The sequence below is a fragment of the Pygocentrus nattereri genome, chromosome 24, assembly GCF_015220715.1.
Source record: "Pygocentrus nattereri isolate fPygNat1 chromosome 24, fPygNat1.pri, whole genome shotgun sequence".
Lineage (NCBI taxonomy): Eukaryota > Metazoa > Chordata > Actinopteri > Characiformes > Serrasalmidae > Pygocentrus > Pygocentrus nattereri.
Genome location: NC_051234.1, coordinates 1,133,392 through 1,159,673, shown reverse-complemented (window position 1 = coordinate 1,159,673; position 26,282 = coordinate 1,133,392). Strand labels below are relative to the sequence as shown.

Below are 26,282 nucleotides of genomic sequence, written 5' to 3'. Positions count from 1 at the left end.
GGCAAACACAGGGCTTAAATAATCACAAGGATGATGAGGGACAGGTGGGAAACAGGTGAAACGAATCAGGGGCGGAGTCAAGAAAACAAGGGGGCAGGACTGATAATTAAAACAAACGCACGTGGAAGATCAAAAGTAAACAAAAAGCACATGGAGGGATGGGAGGAGCCAATTGTGACACCCATTCTCAATACAGATTAAACAAGTTAATAAAAACTGTTTATTTTAGATGCAATAAATAATCATTCAGTCATGGTGATATAGTTCATAACATAATTAGTACAAAACTACAAACATTTTATGTCAAAAGTGACATGAACTCTGACACTCATGTAGTCATATATAAACGTTTGGGCACTCCTGTTGAATCTTGTTGATATTCTAATTTGACAAAAAGTGAACACAACTACTATAAAGAACATATTTCTGCACATTTTAATGCACAATTACTACGTATCTGCTGAAATTGACATATTGGGGAAAAATTAAACAATGTGTGGCCTGTGTGAAAGTTATGGCACATTTTATATTTCATGTTTTCTTTTTAAATCAGCACATAAATAGAAATTGTGCACTAACATTTACAGGAAAAAAAACATATATACATCTGTTCCCTGTAGCTTTTCTCTCTCAGATAACCAACAACTGACTGGGGGTGTTCAAACATTTGCATACGACTGTGTGATGGAAAATTTAATGACATTTGAAAAAGTCAAAGCTAAATTGACTTTTAGTCATTTTCCTGACCAGTCAAACCCAAAATCTTCCACCATCATCATAAAAAGTTGCAACAAACCTTGATGCATTGAAAGTGCCCGTCCGGTAATCAGCCTTTCAGAGATGCTGAAATAGGCTGAATAGAAAGCGCATTTTATGGCATATAATTTTAGGATTTTTGAGGACTTCTTTGCTCGTTTTTGAGTTTAAATGGTGTAAAATGTATTCACTTTCACTTCAGTGCACTTTGTGAACTTTGTGAACTTCAGTAAACTGCTTCTGTGTTTTATTTGTTCCAGATTCAGTTTCTGCCTAAAGCACTTCTGCAACATTCAGCTTCAGCTCTGCAATCAGTTTTGCACTTTAGTCTCTTTTAAGTCAGTGACAACTTTGGCTGCATTCACTGATCTCAGATCCACAGGTTTGTAAAGAAAATCACACACTGTGACCGCATGTTTGGTCAGCAAAACTGTAGTATAGAAGTACTTTTACTTCAGCCTTTTCACTATTTTATTTGCATCAGCAAGTAGTCAAAGGACTCTTCCACATGATTGTATTTATCTCAAGTGGAATTCTACTATGCTTGTTTACATTGAATTACTACAGGAACAGCTTACCCTTCATCTGCCACACATTCTTTCCACAGCATTGGGGTAGTTCCTCTCTTACACTCTACTAACTTCAAACCATTTACTTTTGTAAATACGTACTTATTCTCAAATGTATGCCTTGATACCTGCAACATGTTACAAAAAAGCTGGAACCGGAGCAATTTAGGATTAGGAATGTTGAGAAATGTTCAAAAAACATCAGGTGCTGCGTTCTCAACATAAAATATCCAGGAACGGCCCATATCTTTATGAGCAAGGATGGGTCAAGGCTTAATATCATCAAAAGATTCAGGGAATCTGAAGAACTCTGTATGTATATAAAACCACAATTGAATGCCTGTGATAACCCCTCAGATGGCACGGCACGGTAATGGATATCACCACATGGGCTCAGGAATTCTTTGACTAATCATTGTTAATATAAACTGTTCATCACTGCATCCATAAATGCAACCACATATCAACAACATCCAGAAACGCTGTCGACTTCTCTGGGCTTGAGCTCACCTGAAATGTGTGTCATGAACCGATGAGTCCAGCTTTCAGATTGTTTACGGAAATTATGAATGTTGTGTCCTCCAGGTCCTGCCTTCTGCCCCCTGACCAACTCCCCCAGAAAGATAAGCGGCTTAGAAAGAAGGTCGAAGAAGTAAAGGATGTTCCAGACTGTTACCGGCATAAAGCTCAAAACAGGGTCTGTCATGATTTCGGAGTAATATTAGTGGTTGACCCGCACATCTGAGAAAGCACCATTAACACTAAAAGATATACACACACATACGCTGCCTTTTAGATGACGTCTTTTTCAGGGATGTCCATGCTTTTTGCAGCATGACAACACCAGGAACATTCTGCATGTATTACAACGTCATGGCTGCGTAATAAGAAAATGTTTGGCATATAATTAAGTGCAAAATATGATAATGAAGGCCCCATTTCAAAACGGGATCAATTTGTGTTTTCAGTCCTGTGAAAAGGAAAGGTGATGTAACACAGGGGTAAACATATTCCTATCCTGACTTCCTGAAAAATGTTGCATCAAATTTGGGAAGAGAATATTTTTTTGGTTTGTATTTTTCGAATTAAGTGACACTTTCTTAATCCCACAAACGGGGAAATTTCACCTCCGCATTTAACCCATCCGTGAAGTGAAACATCACATACACACTAGTGAGCACACACACACTAGGGGGCAGTGAACACACTTGCCCGGAGCGGTGGGGAGCAATTGGGGGTTAGGTGTTTTGCTTAAGGACTCCTCAGTCATGGACTGTCGTGCTGGGGATGCCAGTTCCCTAACCTCCAGCCCACGACTGCCCCATAATTTATTTCTTTATTTATTTTCTTTCTTGAATTATTTCCCCAACTGAAATGGGATTACTTTCCAGAAAAAAAGTAATCTTATTACTCATTACTTTACTGCTATGTTACTCTCTTAAACATACACATATCTATAGCAACCGCAAAGTCCAAGGGAAAAGCCAGTAGGCCTTTCAGTATTTTGTTTAGAAAGAAACAGCTAAAAATGGTCTGGTTAGGTGAAATTGTGTCTTTCTCTTCTTTATCTTTATCCCTGAGGTTCATATTAGCATTATTAGAGGCTTTGCACTGCTTTGCACCGCTTCCCCCCTACACTGCCCATTAATCCCCTCTGTTATGGAACTCTATTGTCCTTATAGGCTGTGTGGAGTTTTCCAGAGAGCCGTGTCTGACCCCCTGGGCTTCACAGCGTGTGGTTCACTTCATCACATGCGTTTACCTTTGAGTTCCTCTGAATGAGTGTGCAGTGGTCAGTTTCTCAACAACCTTGATAGATTTATACATCAGGACGCTGCAAAAAATGGTATCTTGTCAAGTGAAATTACCTTAAATAAAGTTCATAAATGTAAGCATAATTTAAGATTATTTACCTCATTTCTAAGACATTGTTTACTTATACTGGCAGATGATTTAGCTGGTTTCAATCACATTTCTTAAAGCAAGAAAATACAAAAAAACTATCTGCTGATATACTGTAATAATTTTACTTAATAAAATGACATAAAACTACTAAATAAAGTCTATATAATAAACTAGATAATCTGCAGGACTACAAAGTGCTCCTATATGGTCAGTGGAGCTGATTGAATGGACAATAAATGTAGAGACAAGGTTGGTGTACCTAATAAAATGCTCAGTGAGTGTAAATGTAGAGGCCACTTCAGTCACTGGAGCTCCTGCCAACCAATAATGAAACTTCTCTTAAAATAATTTAGATTTTTCTTTCTTGCTCAAAAATCGAGGTCAGCCCAGCCTGCCAAGCATTCTATCTGGAAGCATCTCCAGTCATGATATACGTTTTTTCCTTTGTCACCTGCCTGTATTTGTGATATTTTATGATAATATGCCTTAATAAGAAACTTTAGATAATAATAAATAATAAGAACACAAATGTCCATCAACAAATGATGACACCTAGGCCACTAAAACTAACTTTGAGCACTATATACAGCAAATGTCATGGCTGTAATACAATAACATGTCCCAATAAACCTAATCATCATAAACAGTGTCAGTGTTTGTTTTGACCCTGTGTGCATCACGTCCACATCCTATCATATCTTAGTGAGGTAGTAGTGAGAAATACCGAAACTGACACCTTGTAACTTTCACACATTAATGGCAACATTAACCGAGTGAGCTGCAGCTCCTCTCACTGAGCGCGAGCTCATGAAGACTTTTTTTTTTTTAGCTGTTTGTAAAATGCCACACCCCCTGCAGATGTTAGTTGGTTCTACCAGTGAGTTTGACTGTCTGTCTGCACCAATAGGTCAGCAGTCCGGGCTCTTTCAGGACAGAGGAGAATTCTTCGATGTAAGCGTCCTCAATTCAGTCAAGCAGTGGTGGGCTATCGCCCCGTACTCTGAAAAGATTAAGTGACCCTTATTAGTTCCACAACGGAGAAATTCCACCTCCGCATTGTAACCCAGCCACGAAGTGAAACACCACATACACACTAGTGAACACACACACACTAGGGGGCAGTGAGCACACTTGCCCGGAGCGGTGGGCAGCCCAATCCGCAGCGCCCGGGGAGCAGTTGGGGGTTAGGTTTCTTGCTCAAGGGCACCTCAGGGCACCTCGGTCACAGGGCCAGTTCCCTAACCTCCAGCCCACGACTGCCCCATGTGAGCTTAAATGCCAGCAAATACATGTTCACACAATCATGCTTGCAAGGACCCCCATGTTGGCTGGGGTCCTGAGATACAGCCTCTAAAGCTCAGCGGTTTAATTGCTTTTCATAACTGTGTTTACAGCGCTAAGGGGAAGGGCTCAATGTTCAGTTTCATTTGCCATGCAATTATTGTAGCTTGTTTACTTGTTTAGAAACATGGGAAATCTAGTGGCTCTAGTGGGTAGTGAAGTTTATACCTGCTTGCCCTGAAACTAGTCAATAGATCTCAGTGAAGAATCTTCTGGGCCCTTCAGGCCAAACTGCATCATGTCTTGACCTAATTCACTTCAATTATAAAACCAGTCGGGCCCAAACCCTCGTGGAGGCAAAGTCACTATTGGAGTAAGAAACGGTGGTGAAAACGTGAATCTTTTGTTTGCACATGCAGACAATTAACCACCGAAACGGGGGGTGGTGGGGGGGGGGGGGGGGGGGGGGTTATATACCGTATGTATATTTATGCATGCACACTGAAGCCTTTCTGTCCACACATATCCCTGATGAAAGCATGATGAAATGGTACAGTCAAAGTCATAGAAGAATCCAAAATCTCCAGAAAATTAGGAGTAAACCAGAATGGGACATTCAACTGTTTACGCTGTAAGAAAGCAGAGCATGGCTGTCTGGGGTGTAAAAAACGTTTAAAAAAAATTCAAATTTGAGCACTGTCATCAAATTGGTATTAAGAAATACCCAAACTTGCAGGCAACCCCCTGGTGTTGGTGAATGTGGTGGCCATATTTTTCCTGTTGATTGTAACCGAACCTCACCATAATTTAATTGGCCTAATTTAAACGGAGCTGGTTTAAAGGGCCACCGCTGGACTCTGGAGCAGCGGAAATGCGTTCTGTGGAGTGGCGAATCAGCCTCTCTATCCGTCAGTCTGCTGGACGAGTCTGGGTTTGGCGAATACCAGGAGAACATTACCCGCCTGACTGCACTGTGCCAGCTGTAAAGTTTGGTGGAGGAGGGATGATGATACGGGGCTGCTTTTCAGGGGTTGGCCCAGAACCCTTAGTTCCAGTGAAGGGGAATCTTAATGCTTCAGCAGAACCAAGACATTTCGGGTGATTGTATGCTTCAACTTTGTGGAACAGTTTGGGAATGACCCTTTTCTGTTCCAGCATGACTGAGCCCCAGTGGCCAAAGCAGCTCCATAAAAGCCAGGTTGGGTGAGTTTAGTGTGGAAAAACTTGACTGGCCCTCACAGAGCCCTGACCTCAACCCCATCCAACACCTTTGGGACGAACTAGGATGTGAGCCAGACCCTCTCGCCCAACACCAGCGTCTGACCTCACAAATGCTCTTTTGACTGAATGGTCTAAAATTCCCACACTCTCTCCAACATCTTGTAGAAAGTTTCCCAGAAGAAAAGCTGTTAGCTCAGCTCCACATTAATGCCTACGGATTTAGAATGGGATGTCACGAAAGCTCCTGTGGGTGTAGTGTGTAGGTGTCCCAATACTTTTGTCCTTATATACACACACACACACACACACACACACACACACACACACACACACACACACACTTATTCAGACTAGTAGCTCCACCCACTCACGTTGAAGCTATAAGGAGTGTTTCATATTAAAATTATAGACTGTTATGGATATATAGAATCTCAAGAAACAACATACTAAGATACAAAAATAATGATATAGGCCCTTTAATAATAATAATAAAAAAAAATAAAAAATAATAATAATAATAAAATAATAATCTCATATCTAAACACACTTTTACTTTTCATTCTAATAATGTGCATTTAGGTATTTGTGTGGAGCCAATATGATGGAAAACGACGGTTTCCAATCATAAAATATTGAAATGTGTATATTTTATATATTATGTTACGTGAACGCGCTGCGCGGTCCTGTGGAGGCTTCGGTTTCTGTTATCGCCTCTCTGCCTCTCTCTCTCTCTCTCTCTCTCTCTCTCTCTCTCTCTAGTTAAATAGCGAGGAGACGGGGGAGCGAGCGGACGGCTGGACTCTGGATTATCTCTCTCTCTCTCTCTCTCTCTCTTTTTCTTTCTTTCTCTCTCTTGTTGTTTTATCGTCGAATTAAACCCGCGTCTGCTCGACCACCGACGGCCGTGTAGCAGGTAAACCTTCTCGAATGTTCGATAGAAGCGCGGAGCGGGGAAAAGTGGCTAAAATGTCCCGCGGAAAGTGGTGTTTTCCACTGAGGGGGGATGTGTGTGTGTGTTGGGGGTGTGTGAGTGTGTGTGAGTGTGTGTGTGTGGGTCGTGCCTGCCTTTGTGCCGAAGCAGGCAGAGCTCTCGGTGGCCAGCGAGGCGATTTAAGGTGGAGTTCACGCCGTTTTTCAGCCGCGTTTTCCCCTCACTGACCCCGGCCGAGCTGCTCGTTAGCAACCCGTGCTAACGCTCGCCTCTTCGGTGTGATTTTCACGCTCGGGCCTCTCTCTCGGCTGAAAGCGCTGCCTCCCACCGCCACAGCAGCAGGCTGTGCCTTTCCATTCAGCCTTAGCCTCATTATGCCCCCTTGTTTTGTTCCTGACAGCTTAAACCGTGTCTGCCCGCTTTATTTGCCCCTCAGCGCCTGAGGTAATGTTAACGTTAACGTTAGCCGCCCCCCCCACCACCACCAACAACCCCAACGGCTTCGGCATTTGGCGTTAATAGCGTTATAGCGTTTCTAAGCGTTATAGCGTTAGCTCGGACTCGACGAGGCTCCCAAACAAAACTCCTCACTCCGCTCAGGAATACGATTATTGTAGGTTAACGTTCCCAAAGTGGGATTACTCGACGCCTCCTGTGTGTCCGTGTGCAGCCGAGGCGCCACGGTGCTGTTTTAGCATCGAGGGCGTGTGGGCTGTGTCATCTAAATGTTTTATGACCCATTTTCTCCATTATAACAAACCCTCTCAGAGCTCACAGCCCAGCAGCTGTGTTATCAACATGTCATTGCTAATAGCTGCTGCCCTGTAGCTCCATTATAACGCGCTCTTCTGCTCGAACATCACTCCGGTGGATGTGCCTAACTACTCATTTCACTTTCTCTCGAGGAGACCTCCTCGGCCCGGCTCGGCTCGGCCCGGCTCGGCTCGGCTCAGTTTATCTCTCCTTACAAACCGTTTTCCCCAAAAAATCAACCTCCAAACTCCTGGCAAGCCGAAGGCAGCAGCTCCTCCACAAGAAACGCTGAACAGAACTGACTAAAAAGGGGAAAAACCCCATTAGAGCGTGGAGGAGAACCGCTGAGAGGAACCGAAAAGGAAGAACATGAAAGAGAATGCTGAAGGAACCTAGACTTATAAATAGAAGAGCTCACTAAAAGCGTAAAGAAGAACCCAAAGAAGCCTAAAAGCACGGAGGAACACTGAGAAACGAAGAGTCGAAGGGGCAAAGCGGCATAAGAGCTCGAAGGAGGACAACTAAAAGAACCAATACTAAAAGCAATAGAAACACCCTGGAGGGCTTCAAGGAGAAGCACTGAAAGGAACCAAGCCTCAAACGAGAAGAACTCCCTAAGCCCAGACTTGAACAGAAAAACTCCCGAAAAGGAAAACCACTGAAAGGAACCTAAAAAACCCTAAAAGCAGAGATGAGAACCGTACGAGCATGAAGAAGAACAACTAAAGGAGCCAGTGCTTGAGTAGATAAATGGCTTAGGGGATCTGGAAGAACCACTAAAGGGACCAAGACTCAAGACGGGGAAAAAACTCCTGAAGAGCTTGAGGAAGGAACGCTGGAAGGAACCGAGACTCGAGGAGAATGTGAAGAAGGATCCGTACCTCAAAAAGAACTCCCCTAAAAGCACCAGTAAGAAACATTGGAAGTAACCAAGACTCAGAAGGGAAAAGCTCTGTAAGAGCAGAGAGGAAAACCACTGAAGGAGCCAAGCTTCCAAAAATAACCCTCATGGAAGCACAGGTGAGACATGCTGAGAAGAACCCCTGGCTCCAGATGTAGTAAAACTACCCGAGAGTATGAGGAACAAGCACTGAACGGAACCAAGACTCAAAAGGAGAAACTCTCTAAGAACATGAGGAGAATTACTGTGAGGAACCGTAGCTCAAAAGGAACCCCACTGAAAGCACTAGTAAGAAACACTGGAAGGAACCAAGGCTCAGAAGAGAAACAGCCCTAAAAGCACAGGCTCAGAGAGGATGAGGAAGGAACACCAAAAGGATCTAAGACTCGAGGAGGGGCTCCTTAAGACCTGGTGACAGGAACCAAGACTCAAAAGGAGAGTCTCCACTAGAGCAGGCGGAAGAACTGCTGAGAGCAACCAAGACTGAAAAAACTCAAAGCTTGAGGGAGAAAGACGGAGCAGAGCCAAGCCTCCCTAAAAACATGAGCAAAACAATTACAGAAGAACCAAGCTGCAGAAGAAGAACTCCTCCACCTCATAACTGGATTAGGGGTTCTTTAGATCTTACTGCCTGGAACAGAGGAAGAGGATGGTGATGATGATGCACTGATTCAGTCCCTGTGTGTGGTGGCGTCACCTTAGAGATGGCTTCTTCCTTCAGGCAGCTTAAGCAGACATGGCTAAGTCATGGTCATCAACATGAGTAACAGGTGGTGAAGGTTTTGAGTGGCTGGTGGAATAATTCAGCAAGCTTGGGACGAGTATACGTGTGTGTGTGTGTGTGTGTGTGTGTGTGTGTGTGTGTGTGTGTGTGTGTGTGTGTGTGAGAGACTGAAGGCGTTTGTCAAGTGTTCTGGCAAAAGATATTGCAGGTGGTCATTGGTGGAACGTAAACGATGGACAACAAAAACCTACGTTTATTTGAAGCGTATTATGGTGGCGCCAAAAGTCAGAAAAGGCCAGGAATTTCATACGGAGGCCACAGCTTTCCAGGCGACCACACACACGACCTTAATCCCTTCTACTGTACGGCAGCTGCGTTCACCCGCTGGAGAGGTGTTTCACCAGGCTGCGCGTTGCACTACAGTCGTCTTCTGAAAGTTTAAGATGTTCGTGGCTTTCATTATTCAACTTAGGATGTTATGTGTGATGCTGACTGAGAAATAAGACAAATACGGGGAACCGTTTGAGTAATTCAGTAAGCTGGGGGTGCTTGATGGAAAAGAGCAACCAGAGATATTTGTCAAGTGCATCATCAGGCTGTTTGACTCTATTGGCTTGGTTGTGGTGTGAGACGGATGGGCTGGTCGGTCCAGGCATTAATTCTTCCCTGGTTTGCTGTCTGCAGCTGTTCTGACTTTTAATCCAGTTTGCTGCAGCCCACAGCTAGTTCACGTCCGTTCTTCCCCTTTGAGCCAAGTAGTGCTTGAAAAAGCTGCTCAGGTGTGTAAAGGCCTGGAGCAGAGCAGAGCAGAACCGGCCTTTTTTTCGACGTTCCACCTCAGACTCACGGCCGCTCTCGGTTTACGGCTGATTCCAGCGGTTAGTATGTAGATCAGATGTTGGCTCACTGTGATATTAGTAGGGTGGAATCTGATTCATCTCACTTTCCAGGCCGACGGCTTTGCTCTGTAACGCCACTGCACGGTTCAAGTGACGTCTGAAGGGTCTACAGCTCGTACGTGACCCTTTGTTCTCCCCGATTCTGATTCTATAGGAGGTGGTTTGCGAAATCTTGATGTTCAGTGATTTGACTTGGTTAGATTCAGAATTAGGAGAAATGTCTACTGAGTCAGGGTTGGGAAGCATTGACCAGCTCTGTGTTTCATTGCAAAGAGCATTATGAGTCCAAGGTGATTATATGTAGTGCAGCACAGTGTGTGAAACGTTGAATAGACATAATTTGATAGTGGTTCTTATGTGTTTATTCCAGCTTATTTTCCTGACGTCTGATATAAATATTGTGACATATATTTTATAGAAGAATTGTTGTTGCCATATCGCCCACCCCTAGTACATATCGCACACCCCTACGCTCGATGGAAGATCGTGCCTGGGGGACTATAGCGATTAAAAACAGTGTAGCAGTGTTTTTTTTGTTATTAATGTCTGGGAAAAACTGAGAACTGTACTTAAGCCAAACTTTTATTTTATAATAACATGTTAAAATAAAAGTTACAGTAGATTATAACAGATTATAACGTTCCAGAATTGATGCAGTCTTCAGATCGAGGCATCACGGATTTTTACACCCCTAGTGCAGAAATCATCGTCATCTTCAAGTGTGCGGTATGCTGACCCTATGCCTGCAGTATATTATGTAATGTGTCAATCTGGACGTGCTGTTGCAGGGCCAAGATGTCCAGTGAGGTGCAGAGACCAGACGACAGCCCCAGCACGAGCGGAGGAAGCTCGGACATCGAACAGAGAGAGACCGCCCCTGCAGAGCAGGAACGTGAGCCGGCGCAACCCAAGAAGAAAGAAACCAAGATCTCGAGTAAAACGGCTGCCAAACTCTCTACCAGTGCCAAGAGGTGAGTCCAGTCAAAGGGAGGAAGGCTTTGGGTCATGGGTTTGAATTAGGAGTCCAGGGATTCGACACTTTACTGGTTTGAGAGATAAATCGGCATAGAGCATATTGAGGTTTCAGAGTTCACAGAGCTTACGTTGTAGATTTTTTCTCAGTTTTATTTTATGCCCTGTACCAGAAACAGTCCTCAGTGGTGGACAGTATCTGAGTAACTGAGTAACTGAGTAAATGTAATGAGTTTCTGTACTTTAGTATTTTTGGTGTATCTGTACTGAAGTTTCTCTGTTCTGGGCGTCTTTTTCCTTTCACTCCACTACATTTCAGAGTCTAATATCCGACTTTTTCCTCCTACATTTTGAGAAATCTGTCGCTCCTTTTGGTTTCTGTGTGTATAAAAACGTAACATGTCAAAACGAAAGAAGCGCAAAGCCAGAGCACCAATCAGGGCCCAGCGGTCACTTTGTTTAGAGCTGGTTTTGACCTGTTGGTCATACCGACCCAGTGCAGCACGCGGTTCAACGTCAGCGCAGCAGCGTAAAACTTTGGGAGAGTCTGTTCAACATAAATGATGAACTAACCTAACTTTGTGTAAATAGAGCTCAATATAGAAATATGTCCACATATGCAGTCGAGACTGACGCGGCTTTTTTCTGAATTTCTACAAACACCATTTCATTTTATAGTAAATGAGTTTGGGCTGGTTTATGTTTATGAACAGACGCCTACAGATCAACATAGTAAAGGAGCTCATCTGTGATCCTGAGTTTAAAGCCAGTTTTTATTCAACTTAAACTTGGAACTAAGTTGTAAATAAATCTGAAACTGAAACTTTGCTTGTGTGTAAAAAGTGATTTCAGAGCCACTCGGTTCTCCCTGATGGAAACTGTTTACCTTCAGTGTTTTGTGCTTCTGATCATTTTAATAGACGTCAGCGTCACTAATTAATGACCTTCTATTAAAAGACTGGTTTACCAAGAGAGACGCTGGAGGACTTTCACCTGAAATGAGTTCATGAAGCCAGTCTGGTTATAAAAATGATAACAGGACATCAGAGCCAGAATTCCTCTTTTAGTACTTTTACTTTATACTTAAGTACATTTGAAGGGAAATACTTTAGTACTTTTACTCAAGTGGAGGTCTAAAGGGAGGAACTTCTACTTTTACTGGAGGAATATTTTACCTTGAGTATCTACTTTAACTCCAGTACATGGCTTCTGTACTTCGTCCATCACTTTTAACACCTTGCATTAACATATGATCCGTGTCTGATATCTGGATTATCATTACTCGAGTACCAGACGCTCTTTCCCTGCTTAAAAAGTTTGTCACGTTGTTTTCGTTTGACTCCTGAGTGGACAAGCATGACTTGGATTCTTTCATCAGTGCATGGAAGGTGTTGCTTTGGGAATAACTTCAGCCTCGGGTGTCCTCCACCCTTAGGTTCCTGAGTTAAATGCTCTGACCACCTCTGAATGTGCTTGGAGTGATCCGATTATATCCGAATCACAGTGCGTCCTGAGGGTTTCAGCTTTTCATGTGGTCAGGAGAAATCGGAGCGTGACCTTATTACCAAAAATGCATGTTAATGCGAGATGTAAACAGGCTCTGAGAGTGATGTATGTAAATGGGCTCTGTTTTGATTGGATGCTTGGTACTTTGCCTCATTCAAAAAACAGGTCAGGCTAAAACACTCCTTATTACTCCAGTTTGGATGGGTTGAACCAAGCTGCTCTAGGCTCGATAAGCAGTTAATGTTAATGTGCTGTTTCTTGTCACCTCACAGAACAGTGGATTCGGTGTGGGCCGTTTAATTTAACAGCTTAATAGCAGCGTAGATTGGCCTAGCAGCCTATAGTAGATTATAATAGTGTTTTCATACCACATCAAACCACACATCACAACATGGGCCCTTTACTAATTCTGCCTTTTTAAAAAGTCCTAGTGGAAATAGTGACTTTATTGCTACAGGGTTCTTGCAGACTGCTCATGGGTTACCTGTGCTGACGTGCTGCAGTGTGTATTGCGTATTTGTAATAACGCTGTGGTGAAAATGCTGAGAACGTTTAATTTTTCTCACTCATATCATGACTGGAAATTTCCTCTGACCTCTCTGGCTTACTGTAGACGAACGAGGCCCATGGAAAAACATACATGTCTGCAAGCCTTTGAATGTAATAAACTGAGTATTGCTGTGTCATAAATCATTTATCACGTATCAGACACATCACTACGGTGCTCAGCTCTGAGTGTCATTATTCACAAGAGCCTGTTTTATTAAGAGTCATCAGGCAGAGGGCCACAGAATGTCCACTCCATCAGTTCACTCAGTTACAGAGCTGTTGTCTGTAGAATGTCCCGAGTTCTGTCTGACCCTTTGGGCTTTAATGGACAACCTTCACTGCAGAACACGCGTTTATTTGAATTCCTTGTAGTAGCGAATTTCCTGAAGCGTTGATCGATCCGTAAGCCATGGCTACAGTCTAGGGGAGTAGAATGGTGACCGTAGCACGAATGGAGTGTGTTCTTTGTTTTTTCTTATTACATTGACTCTCCTCACTGTCTGTGTTTACATGCAGAGATTTTTGCCAATGCGATCGAAGACACTCGGATTATAGATCCTGGCTGAGGTGTTTATGCTCACTCTACTCAACAAACTGATGAACATCTTTGTTTACATGCTCACTACAAGTAATCTGATGAAAAAGTGACGCATGTGTGGAGAACCGCTTAAACGTTACCATCACAGCGAACCTGTCAGTCAGAGTGAGATGAGCAGCAGTGAGCAGTGATTGTGTTTTTAACTGCTTTAAAATGACGTCAGACTCAGGAAAACGTCCTTCACGCGTCCTTATTAAAGAAGGCCGAGAGGAAGACGTCGTGCTCTGAGACGCATAAGCTGGACGTCCGTCCCACCGCCGTCTTTTAAAGATCAGAGCAGATCAGAGCTGCAGACCAGATTCTGCTCCGCCCTGTCGAACGGACTTAAACGTTCCGATAGGGAATGAAATCGGATACAGGCGTTTACACGGATATTAAATGGATTATTTAGAGTTTTTCCCACCTCGTTCAACCGGATAGAAATTGTATTCCGAATGGCCTCAATCGGACTAGACTATTCCGATTGAGGTGTTTACATGGACGTATTCTATTCCAATTGAGCTATTAGTCTGATTATTAACTGATTATTAGGCTGCATGTAAACGTGGCTGTTGTTTGTCAGATCCAGCATGTCTGATGGAGAGGGAGACCCTGTCAGGCCGTTGTAGAAGCAGCTGAAGTGAAGGCTCGTCTGAGATGTGGTGGTACAGTCAGTTATAAGCAGTTAGTTCCCTCTCCTTTAAGCGTAGGGGAACGGCTGAGTGGCGGAGCAGCACTGGGCTGTACAAGGGCTTTTTAGCTTTCATTTGGTCTGTTGTCTGGCATTGTTCAGTTGAAGCTGCCTTAGGGCAAGGCTTTAACTGTCAGGACATCAAGAGGAGGATAAAGAGAGTGTAGAAAAACGAAAGGCATGTTTAGCCTCATAAAAATCACAGCGGCCTCTAAATGTGGGTTTTTGGGGTTTTAGAAAAGAGAACTTGGGGTTAGATTGTTTTGAAAAGCAGATTAAAGCAGTAGTTTTCCCACATTCCTCTTTGCAGTGTGACAGTGCTATATGTATATGTGTCATGTAGGTCGTAACAGTAGTGATTCACAATGTCTGAAGCGCCGAAACGGTCATTATGTTGAGTGGAGGATGTGAGACATGGGTAGGTAACGAAACCGAAACCTCTCGTGTCTCTCTGTAAACAGAGCTCTGCTTATGAGTCATCTGTGTATGAAAATGCGCAGCTACTGCCAGAATTCCTCCCTTCACACGAGTGTTTTTGTTCCTTCTTTTTATTTCACCTCGTGTTTGCATAACAACACTTATTGCACTGGAACAAAGAAACCTTTTTTCCTTCAACATATATTTTCCCCTTGCAACTGATTTCTAAAGTCCCTGAATTAGCTCAAAGGCCTACGCTTGTTTATTTGCATCTGGATATGGAGCGAAACGTTTGTCTTGGTGTCAGACATTACAATACATCTTTCCCTTTTTGCTTTGCAGAATTCAAAAGGAGCTTGCAGAAATCACTCTAGATCCGCCGCCAAACTGCAGGTAAGTTCAGCAGCTTTTGTGAACGTGCTGGCGCACATCTTTTGTGTTGGTTTCTCCTGTACGTTTGCTTTTCAGGTGAAGAGACAGGAAGACGCGGAGGGAAAGAGATGGAGCCAGAGATGCATAGAGAGAGCACAACGCTAGATGAGATGGGGGGAGAGAGGAGGATAATGGATATTGTGTGTTGATGAGGATGTTGTTCACATAAGCGAGGGATGGGTTTGAAAATGTGCTGGAAGGCTATGACCCCCATGGGGCTCGGAGGAAAAAGCCTGGCCTTGTTAAAACTGAAAAGCATAAACCGACACATTGATTATCCCTCATGTTTATATCTAGTGATCTAGTAATTGCGGCAAATCCAGCATTTGGAAACAGATGAGGAGAGAAAACGAGGGGAAGGTTGAGGGCTGTCTAATAGAGTTGGGAGTAGGTGGCATGGATAAGAATTCAGATGGTGGTATAATCCAAATTTTTGATGGTGTATATAAATGAAGCCGTTGTTTTGCAGGTCCATTCACAAGAAACAGAAGTAAATCTGGAATATTTTGTTGTGCAAAATAGTAAAAACAAATGTAGATCAACCTGCCAGTGTTGGTTTTGAACACTAGCCCCGTGATGATGGATGTTGGCCTCTTATTTATCAGCTTATTGTTTGAATTTTTCGTTCCGCCTTAAATGGAGCAGCTCTTGCATTCTGGCGTCTGTACAGGCTCCTGTATGCAACTGCTGCGCCGTTTAAGGTGGAACAGGCAGTTTTATGATGTGAAGCTTTGGCCAGTTTCTCACGTCATTTGTCTCATGCGCTCGTACCTCTGACTGTCCGACTCTGCTGGAATTTGGAAAATATTAGTCATTCACGCTTCAGTACCAGCTGGTCCACGGCTTGTTTTGTGCACGAGGCTCTGACTGAGTTACGCTGCGGTGTCCGTGTCAGGCCGAGGCAAACCCCGACTCCTTTATGGCTGCTGCCTCGGAAACAAAATGGGCTACAGCTGACCAGACGGCGGGAGATGGTCGAGGGTCCGCTGCCTTTTCGTTTTCATTTGAAATGTGATTGAAACACTTCGCTCAGACACTAAATGGGCTGTTATTATTAGTGTGGCTGGCTGTATGTTGTGTCATCTTTCTGTGGCGCACAGGTAGGACAGTGACTCCTACCTGAGGAAGAATTTCAGCCTTTATACCGGATGAGCTACTGTAACCACTACATATCATACAGTCTCTTGCAATACTGACGTCTCAGAAGGTTAAAAATATTCGTTTCCCAGTAACACGTTAATCATTTTGGTCATACGGTGTCACGTTATTGATTTACTGATGTGAATTCATTACATTTGGAAGTTGCATCACATGCATTTAGGAACAGTGTTTATTGTTATTAATGTATATTGACATCGCAGACTTCTCTGAGCGCATATCAGTTCTTGAACGCAGAGCTGACTGCACGTTTCATTAAAGAGCATAATTGGCCCTGTTTAAGTGGATCTATTGCGGTGAAGAACTTTTGATATCGATGTGATAACTGAATGTGGTAGTGCTCGATAACTGCACCTCGATTACAAATATAAATCACTGTGATTATGGCCTTATAATACACAAACGTGGCTGATCTAAAGCGATTTAGGTCGAGTAGACAAATGTCAGTATTTCTTATAACAGGAAATACAGCGAGTTTTTAAAGGGAAGCGATATTATAGTTGGGTTTGCAGGCCTGTTCACTGCCTTCGCTAAAACCTAAGCCAGTGAGAGAATTCATGATAAACGCATGTAAATTTTCTTCATGTGCGCCGTGATTTGTACGGGAGCATCATCAGGCCGTTTGTGCATTACTTTCCCCCGAAGGTTGATCAAAGACGCCGAGCTTAAAATTGATCCATCAGCTTGGGTTCCTCGCGGTTCGGCTAGAGTTGCGTGGAGGCCGACAAATTTGGAAATGGTGTTTATTTTCTCCAGAAACGTTGGCTGCCTCGTTAGGTTAATTAGAGTGTTTCCAAATCGACGCAGCTTTTATTCCCCGCTGTGGGAGAAATGCGTAGATGCCGTTTCGATATTTGTGTGCAGGCGGTCATTGTGTCTGTGTGCTGGACCATTGTTAATGGGATTTCGGCGACAAAGAGAATAAGAGGCGCCGTTTCAGACTGAGTGCGGCTGGTTAGGAATAAATACTGTAGCTTTTTACGTGCCATTGCATCGTTGACATGAAGCTGTTTTGAAACCGACCACCGTTTAAGACGAGCAAATGACACTGACTCTTTCAAACGAGACGAATGACTGGACGTCTGAATGCAGACCTTGTGCATTAATAGGTGCACAATACATCTTTGTTGGTCGTTATTGGGGAATTGGCCTTTGCGGTACTAATCACGTAAAGCCGCTGTATGAAAACGAGCCCTTTTCCCAGTCGCTGTTCCAGATGAGTGTTTCTGTGGTTTCAGGTATTCATGCAATTCAATAATTTTGGTCTGAGTAACACAGACTAACCATGTCATAGTATCATCATCGAGGTGTGTAGCAGCGCAATTGTAATACTGGTATTTTGCCCATATTGCGCTGCCCTGGATGAACACAAGAGGCTAAAAGAAATGGTCTCTGTCAGCTTTGTACTGCCATCAAATGACCATTGGTGCTGCTCCTCCACCCCCTTTCCCCCGCATTGTAGCATCCCTGCTGCTAATGTCTTCATCTTGGAGGTGCCTGCATCTACAGCCGATAGCAGTGGCACCTCTCTCTCCCTGGAAAAGTCACGGCTGTTGATTAGCACTGGAATCCCAGGGGTATTAGCCCGAGGCCCCAAATCTGAGCCATTTTTCAAATCCTGACCATTAGCTGCAGCAGGGTGCACATCCATATTCATAAGAGGGAGCATCATGCGGGGTCTCGGGGGGAATCATCGTGATCAGTGTTTCTGAGGCCTCTTTCCAAGATAGAGCACTGCAGGGGCATCTGTCAGCCAACGCAATTCAAATGAAAGCGAGAGGAGGGCAGATATGAAGAGCCTTTTTTTTAATGTCTGTTTCGTCTCCTCACGCTGCACAAATGCCAGATTTTAATGTAGAGAAGTGGCGGCTGAGTGTTGGAGATCTATGTAAACCGAGAAGTATTTGGGTTAAAAGAGGAGACAGCCAGTTAGAGCCAAGTAGAGCATGGCAAGGAACGTTAGGCTCAGTCATAACTGATAGTTTATTTATCAGCGCCGGTAGTTTCTGATGTTTTTTCTAAACAGAGCAAGGAGGAACTCTCAGAGCACCAGCTTTACTGGTAGGAACAGTGCATTGTAACTATACGGGGAATGACGTGTTAAAGGGGAGCATGTGGTGTGGCTGGCATTAGAGCCAGACTCTCGGAAGTAGCCCCTTCCATCCTTTGTTCATGCAAGTTTTCAGTGATCTACAAGGAAGAGTATTGCAGATGGGATGGCCTGGAGCAGCTGCACATGAATCACCATGCCCAATGCCAAGTGTCAGCTAGACTGGCATAAAGCCCCCCAGCATTGGGCATTCTCTGGAGTGAAGGAGCTCCATCCAGTACGTTTGGGATGAGTTGAAGTGGTCCAGAATTGATCATCCAACATCAGTACCTGACCTGACTGATGCTCTGGTGGCTGAATGCTTTCCCAGAACAGTAGAGGCTGTTACCGCAGCTGATGCTGATTATTAATATCCTTGATTTCAGAAGAAACGTTGGATGGATTGGTGCGTGCAGACCTTTGAACATATAGGCCGACTGGTATGCACATCGCAGAGGTCAGTATTGAGAACTTTAACAAACAGTGCATTGTTCATAGTAGTAGGATTGACGTTTGCATTGCTGAGCAGAGCTTTAGGTGGGCTTTTCAGAAATTTTTAGACGAGTTCTTTGGCTCAGGGTGGCTCGTAAAAGCTGTCGCCATCCACCACGTCCTTCTCTACGATGTAATACACCCCTGTGTGATTTCCTCACACTGCCGTCACACTTTCTCTCCGAGAACAGGCGAAATAGTCTTATAGAACAGTCTTATCACTCGCAGATGGTAGCTTTTGATATGGTGCATTGTAACTGTGCTGTCGTGCTCTCGAGAAGGGCTCTGAACACGAATATTTTTAGCTGCATGCTTTATTTTTTTAGTAGGCCTGTCTAGAGGAACCAGTTGCTTATTGCACCCTCATACGTACGATCCAAAAATGTTCCCGAATTGAGAAATAAGCCTGCTCATCTGCGAAAACTGGTGTCTTGTCGAGTAAAACTGACCCTAAATATAGTCAAGAAATATGAGATTTGAGATTGTAAGATAATTTTAAGATTAACTTAAAACATTTGACTTGTTTTAAGTCATTTTATGAAGTAAAATTAACTCAACACACACACACACACACACACACACCATCTAAACTGCTTATCCTTCTGGGTCAGGGGGGGTGCTGGAGCCTATCCCAGCTGTCATAGGCAGAAGGCAGGATACACCCTGGACAGGTCGCCAGTCCATCGCAGGGCAGACAGGCGGACGGACACATTCACTCACACCCAGGGGCAGTTTAGCATGTCCAGTTAACCTGACTGCATGTCTTTTGACTGTGGGGGAAAACCGGAAAACCTGGAGGAATCCCACACAGACAGCACCCTGGTCGTCCCAGCTGGGAATCAAACCCAGGCCGTTCTTGCAGTGAGGCGGCAGCGCCACCGTGCCGCCCGGCAGAATTAGTTGCCAGTATATCGAGAGAATTTAACTTAATAAGATGATCCAAAGAAAAAAAACCTAGAAAAATAAACTAGATAATCTTTTAAGTGCACAAGCATCTCAAAATAGAGAAATGTTGGGTATATTGACAAGATCTTACCGTTTTTTCCAGTGCAGAGTCTTCATCTTGGAGGCACCTGCATCTACAGCTGACGGCTAATAGGAACTGTTGATTTGTTATTATTTATTTATTTATTTATTTATTTTAAACGGATGACCTTGGTCAGGCCGCTGTTTATTTCTCTGTTAATGGTTAATCAGTTGATCATTTACGTCCCTGTTTCACGGAGTGGTGAGATGATGTTTGGTGTTTTCGATTAAGGGAAGATCTCTGGCTTAACCAGCTCTGCTGTTCTGAAAGGTGAGCGGCAAGTCCAGTGGCTCTTTCCAGCTCGGCTAATTCATATTCAGTTCATATTCATATTTCATATTCAGTGTGGATAATGGAGCTGTAAACCTGGCGACCAGCAAGGCTACACATTTATATCCCCGATCAATACATGACATTGTAGCTGGTGCACCTGAATCACCTGCCTACTGGTACAATGTGTGCAGTAGGATGCGTCAGGTTAGAGCGGATGGCTCTGACGATGGAGTCATACCTGTTTAACATCCATCACGACTTTATGATTCATGCTGTTTGTTTAGTAGCCTGGCCGTATGGCGCTGCTCTTACACTGGCGAGGTGCCTGTGTGCAGTAAGTGGGATTAAAGTGTCTGATGGAAACAAATTAGCACTCGAGTCTGTGTAAACTTGGTCTGCTGGTCTTCGTGCGTTTTCACTGAGGCGGTGTCGGTTGCACAAGCTGTGGCTCAGGTTCTTCCTCATGAAACAGGACTTGCTTAGCCAGACAAACGTAGACCGAACTAAACTGTTAAGCTTAATTCAGTCCGACCGTATTTAAGTAGTCTTTGCCACGATTTCCCACACGCCGTTTAAATGATACTTCAGTAACCGAGCTTTCAGTCAGCTAAAGAGGCACACGTGCTGGGCGCAGAGATGGAGATTCGAGTCAGTTTCTTGGGCCTGAGACACATGTTGACCTGACTTTTGACTCACGCTTAACTGCCTCACGACTTGACTCGATTTCGCACTTAATTTACTTCAGGACTCGCAAAAGTTCTGCCAGATTCTCCACTAAAGACTTGAGAATTGTTTTGGACTCACAAAGTAGAGCTCAACGCAAACTTACACCCTCCAGGCTCAACTCAGAGTCACATCCTGGACACTTGACTCTGACTCTAGACTCGACTCATTTACTTCCTGGAGGCTTGACTCAGACCCGCGTCCCGGAGACTTCACTCGCCTCCGATTTACGCCCCAGAGATTCAACTTGGACTCACATCCCGGAGTCTAGGGACTTGACTCAGACCCGCGTCCCGGAGACTTGACTCGCCTCCGATTCACACCCCAGAGATTCAACTTGGACTCGCATCCCGGAGACTAGGGACTTGACTCAGACCCGGAGACTTCACTCGACTCCGATTCACACCCCAGAGATTCAACTTGGACTCACATCCCGGAGTCTAGGGACTTGACTCAGACCCGCGTCCCGGAGACTTGACTCGCCTCCGATTCACACCCCAGAGATTCAACTTGGACTCACATCCCGGAGACTAGGGACTTGACTCAGACCCGCGTCCCGGAGACTTGACTCGCCTCCGATTCACACCCCAGAGATTCAACTTGGACTCACATCCCGGAGACTAGGGACTTGACTCAGACCCGGAGACTTCACTCGACTCCGATTCACACCCCAGAGATTCAACTTGGACTCACATCCCGGAGACTAGGGACTTGACTTGGACTCACACCCCAAAGACTCAAGACTCGACTCGGACTTGCGTCCTGGAGACTCGAGGCTTGACTCGGACTCGCATCTCAGATTGGATTTTTTTTTTCTTCATTGTGACATTTGTGCTGTCAATCATGTGAAAAAGTCTCTTCTTATTAGGGTGAGCAGTTGCTTTCATGTGCATGCACAGGAGGACTAATCACAGCCTGAGTATCTAAATACGGGAAAACAGTGCAATTGTGTCTAGAACCTTAAGTTGAACTTAAGTTGAGCTTTGTGCTACAGACCCCTAGAGCCCACAAACATTACCGTTTCAGCAGGGAATGCGATCATAGCTTTGGAGGCTTTTTCTTGACTTAACGATTTTTGATTCCCATCTTGCTTCGCTGATGAATCGTAGGCTGCCAGTTTAAAACAGTTGTCATGATACAAATGCCAGTTTTGCTGTAGGAGACAAGACTGGGAAATGCATTACTGAGCATGAAGGACTGTGAAGACAATTCGGTTGCAGATGAGCGAGAGACGGTTTGTTTTTCGTGGGGCTTTTTCATGCCTGTGTTCGTTATTTATTGTTTGAGGAGTTGTATCACTCATGGGCCGCATGCAAAGCGTGTTTATTAAAATAACGATCTGTGATGCATTATACATAAACGGCCCGAGGCAGGTGCTTCGGCTTGCGTTTCGGATCGCTGTGCGCAGGTTTGACTGAACCGGAGTGAGGAAAGGCACTCTTCTCCCAAACTCCCCGCTCCTCGAAGTTGAAGGCCCCGCCGGCATTTCTAATACACGCGCATGGAAAACAGATTAGAAGAATAATCGAAACACCCAAAAGGTTTTATCACGGTACTTTGCAAAATAGAATTACGCCCTCCACGGCGGCAGCCAGGGCAGAATAAATTTGTTTTGAACTGACATGGAAAATTCTATTTTATCGCTGGCGTCCTTGAGAGACTGGCAGTAATAGGATAGTCTCTCGGCCCTGGATAGAGCAAATATTTCCCTCTTTAAGCGCTTGTTTCACTGCTAATTGCTTACATATAACTGTGGCATTTGTGCTGGAGATGAGCTATAAAATGATGGCATTAAAATGAACCATATCATACGAGGAAATCCAGGGCAGGCTCTGAATCCCCTTTGCGCTGAGACTGTAATTGGTAGCTGGGTATTTCACGGTCAGAGGAAGAGAAGATTGCTTCATTAAGTTCCTGTACTGATAATCACCACAGCCCTCTATAATGGAAGATCTTAACTGAATGAATACGCCATTAGGAAAAGCGGAGGGGGGAAAAGCCGGAGAGCGGCCGACTGCAAGGGTGAAGTAACGCGCTTTGTGTCTCCAAGATAACGCGTGATCAAACGCTCTCAGCAGCTAAACTTCTATTGTGATAAGGATTAACACCGTTTCCCTTTCCAAGGTAATTGTTTTCTGCTAGACGTGCCTGCGAACAAGGTGCGATGACTGCTGCAATGCAGCTCCAGCCAATCCCGCAGACGGTAAATGGGACATGTCGGCTCCTGTGAGTGGCTTAATAGGGTTCATCTCTGGCTAAATGTGTCTGTGATTGAATGCATGAGTCCGGCGAAGGACCTTAAACACTTTGATTTCATCAATTACAGCACGGTTTGCAGCTCCGGCTCCGTTCTGCCCAGGCCTCCCAGCAAAACGCATCTCCAGCTAATTAGTTTTGCACGTTGACGGTTTGCCTGACCTTGCCCTCGGCCCGTGCATGAATAATCACACAGTTTCATTGTGTTTGGCTTTTTTTCCCCCCTTTCTTTCTTTCTTTGTGCTGTAATTAGGGGCTCAGCCCAGACATGTTCGGAAAGCAAAGGGAATGTTTTGTTTAGCTCTGTGGAACTTTCTGTTTTTGTCTGTTATTGTGTTGGAAGAGCAGAGCTGAGTGATACACTTAGTCAGCATCAGTACTCTTGAGGTGCCTGATGAATAAGGCTGAGATACAGTTGCAGCAATGAAGTTTCCCAGATCTGGAATCCAGACCCGAGTCTAACCCTAGACTTAATAGGAGCCTTAGAGTCGGTTTAGTCCACTAAATTGAAATTACAAACTCTGGACTCTTTTTTTTGCTGGCTTTTTTGCAAACCATGAAATGTGAGAGAACTGGAAAAGGACACCTTTACACTCAAATGTGCTTTTAAATGATTAAATCATTATGGTTATATAGACTGTTCTCATTTTTCCATTGAAGACAGAAGTGAGTGTAAGGACACAGTGAGGAATGTGCAGTAAGCTGTTAGCTAAAATAAGTATTTGTAGTTGAAATTATCTGTCAAATGTATATTTCTGTGTAATAAAGTGACAAATATGCCGTAGAGCTGTTGGAGGAGCAGGAAGTCTGCTACAGATTCACAGCACCGTTTAATTTGGGCTCGCTGGTGCTTCATCAAGTTTTGATGATAAAGACTCAAATCTGAGTGGGTAAAACTAATAATAAATAAATAAATGATGCACTATATTTCCAAAAGTTCTCACTCCCCCATTCAAATCACTTATTTCAGGTGTTCCAATCACTTCCAAGGCCACAGGTGTATAAAGCCGAGCCCCTAGGCCTGCAGACTGCTTCTACAGACATTAGTGAAAGAATGGGTCGCTCTCAGGAGCTCAGTGAATTCCAGCGTGGTGCCGTGATCGGACGCCACCTGTGCAGCAAGTCCAGTCGTGAAATTTCCTCACTACTAAATATTCCACAGTCCACTGTCAGTGGGATTATAACAAAGTGGAAGCGATTGGGAACGACAGCAGCTCAGACACGAAGTGGTCGGCCACGTAAAATGATAGAGCGGTCAGCGGATGCTGAGGGGCATAGTGCGCAGAGGTCACCGACTTTCTGCAGAGTCAATCACTACAGACCTCCAAACTTCATGTGGCCTTCAGATCAGCTCAAGAACAGCGTAGAGAGCTTCATGGAATGGGTTTCCATGGCCGAGCAGCTGCATCCAAGCCTTACATCACCAAGCGCAGTGCAAAGCGTGGAATGCAGTGGAGTAAAGCGCCGCCACTGGACTCTAGAGCAGTGGAGACGTGTTCTCTGGAGTGACCAATCACGCTTCTCCGTCTGGAAATCCGATGGAAGAGTCTGGGTTTGGCGGTTGCCAGGAGACGGTACTTGTCTGGCTGCATTGTGCCGAGTGTAAAGTTTGGTGGAGGGGGGATCATGGTGTGGGGCTGTTTTTCAGGAGTTGGGCTCGGCCCCTTAGTTCCAGTGAAAGGAACTCTTAAAGCTTCAGCACCAAGAGATTTTGGACAATTTCCTGCTCCCAACTTTGTGGGAACAGTTTGGGGACGGCCCCTTCCTGCTCCAACATGACTGAGCACCAGTGCACAAAGCAGGTCCATAAAGACGTGGATGAGCCAGTTTGGTGTGGAAGAACTTGACTGGCCTGCACAGAGTCCTGACCTCAACCCCATAGAACACCTTTGGGATGAATTAGAGTGGAGACTGTGAACCAGGCCTTCTCGTCCAACATCAGTGGTTTAGGAAGGCTCCTGTGACATTTTTAGTAGTTTCTTGTGATTTTTATGTGATTTTTGTGTTTTGATTTATCGTTTTAGGGGTACTTTAAAGCAGTCCAGGTTTTGGAATATTTTAGGAAGCATTTGGTAGACATGAATCCTACAAAATCGATCATAATGTCATCAGATATTGGTTTGAAACATTTGTCAGTTATCCAGTGCCGGTTGTTTTTTGAGCATTTACCTGCCAAGGCCAGCGTCCAGTGCCATTGAGCATTTCTTCTGGAAACCAAAGCTGTTAGTCATGCAATGCAGTGCATGGCGTTTTTAATGTAATTTCACTGGGGCTTTTTCCGGTTGCTTTTTAAGCCGCTTTCTGTATTGAGTGGCCAAAAAGGGTTTTTTTTGTTTTTTTTTTTAATTAATTAATTTTTTTTAACCCTTCTTCAGTGGCCCCACTATATCACCCCTACACTATATCACCCCTACACATGTCACTTTATACATGTCACTGTATACGTTACCGGTATTAAGATGTACACCTTGCTGCTGTTATTTGCACCTTCTATTTATTGGTTTATGTTACTTTGGGAGTTTAACTGGACCGTGAGGACAATGTTTCATTCCACCTCAAGTACCACATGTGATGCGAATGACAAAGCCTTATCTTATCTTATCTTATCTTATCTTATCTTAATCTTGGTGACTGAAGTTTTTGTGCATCCTTAACAGTGACCACACAGTTACAACCCAAACATCCATGAAACGGGCCCTAAAGGCCAGGGCACCCCCAACCAGCAAACCCTAACGCTGTAATATTGCCACGTTAGTTGATAAACCAAATGCTCTGGCATTTAGAGCTTAACGAAGCCAATCGGAGACGAAGCCTTTTCACAGCCTCACTAATTCTACTTGCTTGAACACAGTGATGGATTAATGGAGATGGCTCCTCGGGCATCTTCATGGTGCATTATAACACCATGTCCAAGGGAAAGTTGATATCATTTGCTGGTTACTGAATGAAGCTCAGCGTTCACATACGTTGTGGTGTGAGGTGAAAATTAGCACCTACGGTGAACATCTGAGATCAGCGCAGCTATGTGGTGAGTGCTGAGGACCAGTTCAACACTGTGGGTGCTAATTTAACATGGCCCATTTTGGCAGATGACTTTGAAATTGGTAGGTCACGAATATTTCTGCAGCAGAGTGCAACCCTAATGCAGTTGTCACACTGCACCTCCACTCTTGGGAACTA

At 44.3% G+C, this 26,282-nt stretch overlaps 1 protein-coding gene across 1 annotated transcript in view; it reads left to right on the top strand.

The window, feature by feature from the left end:
* The first annotated feature begins 6,480 nt into the window (after positions 1 to 6,480).
* The window catches only part of ube2e2 (ubiquitin-conjugating enzyme E2E 2), a 41,258-nt gene continuing 21,456 nt past the window's right edge, over positions 6,481 to 26,282 (top strand). Inside the window, exons 1-3 of the mRNA XM_017682325.2 lie at positions 6,481 to 6,645; positions 10,729 to 10,911; positions 14,995 to 15,045. Of these exons, the coding sequence (XP_017537814.1) occupies positions 10,736 to 10,911; positions 14,995 to 15,045 (227 nt within the window). The 5' untranslated portion in view covers positions 6,481 to 6,645; positions 10,729 to 10,735. The remainder of the gene's footprint in view (positions 6,646 to 10,728; positions 10,912 to 14,994; positions 15,046 to 26,282) is intronic.